Source organism: Cryptomeria japonica, chromosome 10 (assembly GCF_030272615.1).
Source record: "Cryptomeria japonica chromosome 10, Sugi_1.0, whole genome shotgun sequence".
NCBI lineage: Eukaryota > Viridiplantae > Streptophyta > Pinopsida > Cupressales > Cupressaceae > Cryptomeria > Cryptomeria japonica.
The window spans coordinates 785,310,427-785,318,386 of NC_081414.1; the positions used below are offsets into that span (position 1 = coordinate 785,310,427).

General features: G+C 34.3%; 1 protein-coding gene across 1 annotated transcript; it reads right to left on the reverse strand.

Moving 5' to 3' along the window:
* Window positions 1-2,206: 2,206 nt before the first annotated feature.
* LOC131039270 (protein LURP-one-related 5-like) lies at window positions 2,207-2,980 on the reverse strand. Its single transcript, XM_057971974.2, has 2 exons — window positions 2,732-2,980; window positions 2,207-2,629 (listed from the first exon to the last, which is right to left on the reverse strand). Exons 1-2 carry the CDS (start codon window positions 2,978-2,980, stop codon window positions 2,207-2,209), a joined length of 672 nt encoding a protein of 223 aa, XP_057827957.2.
* Window positions 2,981-7,960: the final 4,980 nt, after the last annotated feature.

The following is a 7,960-nucleotide window of genomic DNA, read 5'->3' on the forward strand; positions in this document are numbered from 1 at the left end:
CCCCAGCCAAGAAAGTAGGTTTTATATGGCTCCCATAGCCAGGATTTGGGTCTTTATAGGCTCCCTCAACTATGAGTAGGTTTTACAAGGCTCCCACAAACTGAAACAATGGGCTTTTTAGAGGCTCCCATAACCTTGAACTTGAGAACGAGTAGGGCTACGCACAAAATCTCCTCCAAGATCACCACCTCCATAGGTGAAAGTGGAGAGAGGCCAGAAATAATATTATCCACAGATCCCAAGTAGCCAAGATACAAGGCATCATCAGCATCCCCACAACACCTCCCAACCACAACCATACCACCCAACTCCACCTCAAAATGAGAAAGGTAATCTCTAGCACCATCCACCTCAATAGGAAGAACTAAAGAAATAAGAGGAAGCTAGGAAAGAAGCAAGAAGGCTAGCCACAAAAATAGAACAAGGGTGGACATAAAATAGCACAAAAAAAAACACACTGACCATAATCCAAACCTATGGGTTTTTACCAGGACCCCAAAACCTCTTGAAAACAACAAAACAGGGGAAAATGAAGGCAACCTCACCTAGCAAGGTTAACTGTAGCAACTGGAAAGCTCCAAAAAACCATCTCTCTGTCCTCTATAGGAGAGAGGACCACCTCAATAGGACTGGAGAAAACACAAACCAGCTACCCAGAAGCCCCATTCACCACCAAAGTGCACAACATGAGATAGGCATGAAAGCACAAGTGCAAAGCCTAAGGAGATTTAGAAATGCCAAAACTGCTCCATCTTCCCTTCCTTAGAACCCACAAAGAAATAACATGAAATTGCCCATAGAAGAGGAAAATGATGGAACCACCCCCATTGCCGAGGAAAGCCCCAGGACAAAAGACCACAAGCCAATCACCCATCAACACCCATAAAGATATGTCATGAGAGAGCCTAATGTTGATGAACAGAATAGAGCCTCCACAAAAAACCCGCAAACATCATTCAACAATTCTTGTAGTAGTTAGAGAAAAGTAAGGCTAAAAAGGAACCTCTAGATAAATCCTAGAAATGATGTTGTATTGCAACTATTTGTCAAAGTAATACAATCCAAATCTAAGTCACCTAATTAAATGAGGTAGATGAATCCATTTAAATAGTTGATAATAAAAAATTTACTTGTTTTATTAAAGATGTTCTTTCTAATTTGTAGTTTCAAATTGAACATAAAATTTCAATAAAGCTTCTTTTCTTAGTTTTATGGTGCTTTATTTCTCAAAAATAATAATGTGTATTTCTATGTTTTATGTTGCTTTCATTGATATCTTTTTACGGAAATATTATATTTATAATTATTATCTTTAGTTGATTAAAGTTCATATTTATAAATTTTTAAATGCATTTCTATTTTTTATATAAAGAACATTTTGATGTTGGAATTAACCCTAATGTGTTGGTCTCCTAAATATTTTTTTTTGATACAAACTTTGTTTTATTTATACTTTTTTTTGTTATATTTGTTTTCTTGTTATAAACTTTGTTTTACTTAATTTCAAATTTAATTATCATTGTTACCTTTTACTTTATAAAGCATATGGATTAGTGCAATTCATCATTAAATTGCTATCATTGTATTAAAGAAAAATAAGATTGACTAAAAATAAGATTTTTCTAGAATCTTCTAAAAAAATTAGAATCTTTCACAAAACTGTTCAAAAATGAAATTAAAAAATTAGAATGTAGAAACATCTCAGAAAATGGCTGCTTATTGTTATTCAATCCTTTTAAATCATTTTTTAAATGAAATTATTAGACATATTTGTTGCAAATAAACTTTGTAGGCAAAACTGTAGGCAAATAAAAAGGAGATGGAAAAAAATGCTAAAGCCACATGCCATTTTTTTCCCCAACTTTTTTTCAAAGCTTATTTTTTATTTTTAAACACTAAAATAGGGAAAGATTTCATTTTATCTTTTCTCTAATTAAAATTTTACATGGCAACATTCCAATTGTTTAACCTTAATTACCAAATTTCCTATCAAACATATTGTTTGCAACAATGTACATGCTATCCCAGCCCTATGTATCATAGCCTAGGCTATCTGGAGTGAATCAGCACCATACATTTTATGGAAATAAGCTGCTGCCGATCAACAGGCTTAAATCACCAATATTAAGGTTTGAACTTAAAAATGTCAAACATCTAAAATTGACTGACATTCTCTAGACTTAATATGTTACTTAATCTATGTACTTTAAAACTGGCTGGGCGGCCAACCTCCCCTGCTACCATCTACCATCTTCGTCAAGTATTCTCCTAGCATATCTGATGCATATCTGATTAAACATGATAAGTAGCCCATTACAAATGCCTGATCTATTCCAGCTTCGATAACCAGGCTCAAAACATCATTCCCCAGCATTATATCCAATCTGCCTTCCCTTCGCTTAATCTGCGCGATGATCTTTCCGGAGGCATTGAATATTGTGCACGATGCTTTGCACAGCGACCCTTCCATCTGGTAATCGCACTCCTTAATTTCTCTACTTCCATCTACAAATACGTTGGCCACGGTTTTATTTGAAAAGCCCAAATACTTTTTAAGGGTAAATTTGGGCTCATCAGACTCTATGGGATCTCTTCTGAATGCTTCCCATCGCTTCCTTAAACTCCATTGCTGCTAAATCCAAACCAGATGTCAGAATCAGTATAAGAAGAATTTGGGGGAAATAATCTTTACAATAACGTCGACTAGGATAAGAAGCAAAACGAAGAATACCTTGCGCCGCATTGTAAGAAGTAGTTGGCCTTCATCATCCATGAGAAGTACTTCGTTTCTAACATTGGATGCATAGTTATCCACTCTGAAAACAAGATGTCCCAATGAATCGAAAACAGTAAATCCTTTACCATTAAATAAGAAGGATTTCGTCCAAACTGTGAAGTGGGTAGACGAGCTTGAACAAAAATTTTGATCGATATAAACATGGGGAGGTGAGATGGAAGAGTGAGGATGGATTTGAGGCATTGTTAGAGCTCACAGATGCCCTGCTCTTTCTAATCAGAAACCAAAAGAAAGAAATGCTGTAGATGATTTAATCTTAGTCCTTGCCTTTCCTATAAATACAGGTAACGTTTTAGGCTGAATTCTTCCCGGGTCACAATTAAAAACATGCACTACACGTGTGTAATGTGTGATTAGTTGTGGAAGTTGAGCAACGCGCCCTGCAAAACTCATTGCTCTTGCGTCAACGTCATAGCGTGGTTTTCACACTAAAATATTTGTTCCAGCGTTGTGCGGATAAGGGAGCCAAATCGGGTCTAGGGAAGTGGAATGCAACACGTTTCAATCAGACTTTGAAACTCTAATTCAGTTTTGTAATGTGAGAGGCCCACAATGTAGGGTGTAGGGAGACATTTTTAGTTTTATGTTTTTTAAGTTCGGTATTGATCAAAGATCATAAGATGAGTGAATGTATTTTTAAGTTTTATTGGATAGACCAGGCATATATATTGGTCAAACATATTTTTTTAAAAATCAAATTTATTTTATTGTATTTGTATAATAAGAGAAGAAGTCTAGTGATCGTTCGCATTTCAATGAATTTAGCTAATTAAAATACCACTAAAAAATTATCTAATGGGTGAATTGTTGGTCATTGGTATAACTAGTAGGTAGGAAAAAAGTTAGTGATTGGATCAATTGGACAATCTTATGGATAACAATAGCACACAATTATTGGGGCATTTGTGCATAAATTTTTGATCAATTGTGCAAATTTTGTTGTGGTCAAAGTGAACAATTAATGGGGCAATAGGGAATATGCATGGGATGTCAACTTAAAATGACCAATTTTTAACCTTTGAATGTATAGCAAATCCTACAGTGTTCGTCGTAACTACCCAAAAGCCAAAACAATAGCTATAAGCAATTGTGTTGCATATGAAGACAACAAAAAAATTGGCCAAGTCTGATATATTGTTTAAAAGCCTAAGGTGTATGAAGTTAACTATAAGGACTACTGGTACCCTTTCCCTAGGACTATTTATATATGTGTATATCAACAATCACTAGCATTTTTATATATTTTTATTAGTTTAACATTGATTTAATAATATATATCTTTTAATTACTATATTATAAAAGATCTTTTAATGTATGATGATCTATCTTCAAATGTCCATAACAAAAATAACTTAAAAAATAAGCTTTCATTTGCTTGCATGAGTCCTTAACAGGATTTAATAATTAACTCAATGAAATTTATTACCATTCTTCACATTAACATTCACTACAAAAGATCTCTTTATTATAGTTGACTTAATATTAAAGGATTAACTAAGGATTAAGTAAGTTCCATGCTTAAATCTTACCACAATTCTTTGAAAGTTGTTTGTTAGAACCAAATTATTTTCTATTCTATTTCCATGAAGATTAGATGTTACTTTGTGGCTATAAGTATTTGGAAATATGGGAAAGAGCTATCAAGTCATGTCTTCTCTAAAATGACAATGGGCTTTGTTATACTATTAATCTATCAATTGAATAATCTTTGTATTAATTAAGGTAAAATATAGTTCAAACGGTGTCTCCAAAGAAGTATTAGAAAAGTAAAGGGTCTTGTAAATATTTATTAAAGTAACATAATTAAAATTGTTGAGTTTTGCAACACAAGCCTACAAGATCAAACATCAAACCAAAACACCTTCCATAAATGAGAGTAGAAAGAAAAATATTCCATGTTCCTCAAAAGAAAAGATTATAGGATGAAATTACAATGCATAAGGATTCTCTAAAAAGAGAGCACAAGGACTACCTAAAGTAAGTTTTGGGGAAATAAAGAAAAAACATGAGGAGCTAAATAAAGCTTAACTATAGATAAACTAAAGTGAAGCTTGTCAATACTATGTGGATCTGGTTAATACTGAGAGGGGGGGTTGAATCAGTATTAACACCAATTGAAACTTTAAACAAAAAACAAACTTATATCAGATCTGAAATCATTTATCAAATATCTCAACTTCTTTTATCAACTTCTTTTATTAGATCTAACAACCTCTTTATCAGATTTGTTAACACATTAATCAAATCATTTACCAGATCTATCAATTCTTTCACCACTTAAGTAGTCATATAAATTTGATCATTTACTAACTCATTATCCTCATCTATTAGATCAAACACTTTATCTACCAATTCTTATCAGTATTAGTAACCTTGGATAAATCTCTGATAAAATATCATAACTGGTGTACACATAAATAGTACATGAAATGTAACATAAACAAGCAAATCACATGAAAAGCATTCCACACATGAACACAATAATTTTTGACATGGAAACCCAAATAGGGAGAAACCACGATGGGAGTTGGCACTCACAAATATTTGTACTCTTTTGAAGTATGCCCTATTAGGAGCTTAGCCCTGTTAGGAACAGAACCTATTAGGAGTCACCTGGTTAAGGGATTCACCTAGCAACCTAGTTAGGAGCTTGATGATCTGTTAGGATCAACCTCATGAGAGGATTTACCACTCTTTTGAGAGCTACCCTTTTAGGGGACTTAAATGTTTAAGTCCTATTAGGACCTACCCAGTTAAGGGATTTAACTTGCTGCAACTGTTAGGGAACAATAGTGAAAAGGTGATCTGTTACTTGCACTTCTCAGATTGCTAAATCAGATCCAGTTATACTCAACACTCTGCAACTCTTAGGAAGATCTCACACGACTCTTGGAAGGCTCAACACATTTTCTTAAGACCACCGACATAATAAACATCAACTGTGCCATCCTAAATAGCCATCTTAACTAGGTCGGCCACTAAACCCTAATTACATGATGAATTTACAATACAAATAATAAGAGATCATCTCAGATCTACATACAGATCATTACATCAAATTACAATTCAATATCAACTGTTGGTTGATCATAACCCATCACGAACATCCAATCTGTACCAAAGTCAAAACCTCAAAACACTCCACTAAGTGTTTCGTTGTTTCCCAGGAAATTCTTCCTTTAATCATGCCAAAACAACAATCAAATAATTCATGCAGCTTGTGCCATGTTACTACCTTCATGTAGACTTTTCATCGATCACCGCCATAACAAAAATCATTACTGGTTTGATGATTTCTTCACTGATCTTATACCTTGCTAAAACCTTAGCAAAACTTCATCTGAAATTTGAAACAAGCCTTCCAATAGTCATCAGAAGTTTCAGTTCCCATCAGATACTCCTTTCCATGATACAAGCTCACATTCCAAACTGTAAATCATCAATCATCACCGATCATCCAATTCAACCAAAACATCTCTACCTTATCGGTTAAAGTTCTATTTCACAAACTTTTGTTCTTTGCAAGTAAACCATGTCTTCCAGTAAACCAAATCACTTAGATGACAAAAAAAAACATTAGGAACATTAGTAGTCATCATTTGACATTAGTTGCCATCAATGACAACACAAATAACTGATCAAGTCATCTAATCACAAAATACCAATCTCTTCATCACAAATTGTCTTCTATCCTTTATCGATGTAGTCATCCACCTTCAACTGCATCACCTGCATCATCTCATTCTGCATCACTTATGCCAAATGCCAACATTCTCCCCCTTTGGCATTGATGGAAACACCAATCAGATATACAATCAGAGTAACATCATCATCTACAACTTGCTTGCCAATATCACATCATCTGCCAATTCTCCTCCTTTTGTCTTATCCCCCTTAACCAATGCTTCTCTCAATTTGATCTTCAACTTCTCCCATATCTGATTTCTTTTCTTCTCCCCCTTTGATAGCAATGCCAAAGGTATAAATGCATCACTTGTCTTCAATTCTATTGCTGCCTCTTCCATCATCTCTGCTAATCAAATCAGAAAAAATATATCAGAGCATTAAATCAGAACTTTACATCAGACTTGCTCCTGCAAAGGAGTAGCCTTCACCTTCATCAATCCTTAGTGAAAGATAGACATGAAATCCACATGATTGAAGCATCTCCATCATTCTAGTTCTTCCATTATAGGGGTCTAACCCCTAGTTTACCTCTAAGAAACTCAAAGGTAGCCTTCGGTAAGGCCTTAGTAAAGATATCAGCTAACTAATCTTTACTCTTTACACATTCCATCTTGATCTATTTTTATTGAACTCTTTCCCTGAGGAAATGATACTTTAATTCAGTGTGCTTGGTTCTAGCATGAAGTATAGGATTATTAGAAATATTTATTGCACTTATATTATCACAATAGATAGTCACCAGTTCAAACATATCTATCTTGAATCCTTCTAGCACATGGCTCATCCATATTGTCTACATGCAATTCATGGATGTAGCTACATACTTTGCTTCACTTGTAGATTGAGAAACACATGTTTGTTTCTTTCTCATCAATTCCACTAATCTTCCACCAAGTAGAAAAACTCCACCGATTGTTCTTTTCTGATCTTCCACATTACCTGCCCAATCAGCATTAGTAAAGACATCCAAAGTAAAATCTCCTTTATAGGGATACCATAAACCATAGTCTACACTGCCTTTGAGATACTAAAAAATTCTCTTCAAAACCACCATGTGACTCTCTTTACGCTCTTTTTGAAATCTAGCCACTAATCCAACAACATGAGCAATGTTTGGTCTACTATGAACAACATAGTGTAGCTTGCCAATCATAGATATGTAGTCCTTTTCACTAACAACAAGGGAATCATCTTGCTTTGATAATTTGCAACCCGTTACCATCAGTGTTCCTACTAGTTTGCAATCTTCCATGTTGAATGTCTTCAACACCTCTTTGATATACTTGATTTGACAAATAAAAATACCACCATCCAGTTGTTGGACCTATAAGCCAATAAAGAACTTTATTTCACCGATTAGAGACATTTCAAATTCCTTTTTTATTATATTAGCAAAGTCCATACACATATAATCATTTCCACCAAAAATTATGTCATCTACAAACACTTTTGCTATCAACATCTTGTCTCCATCAA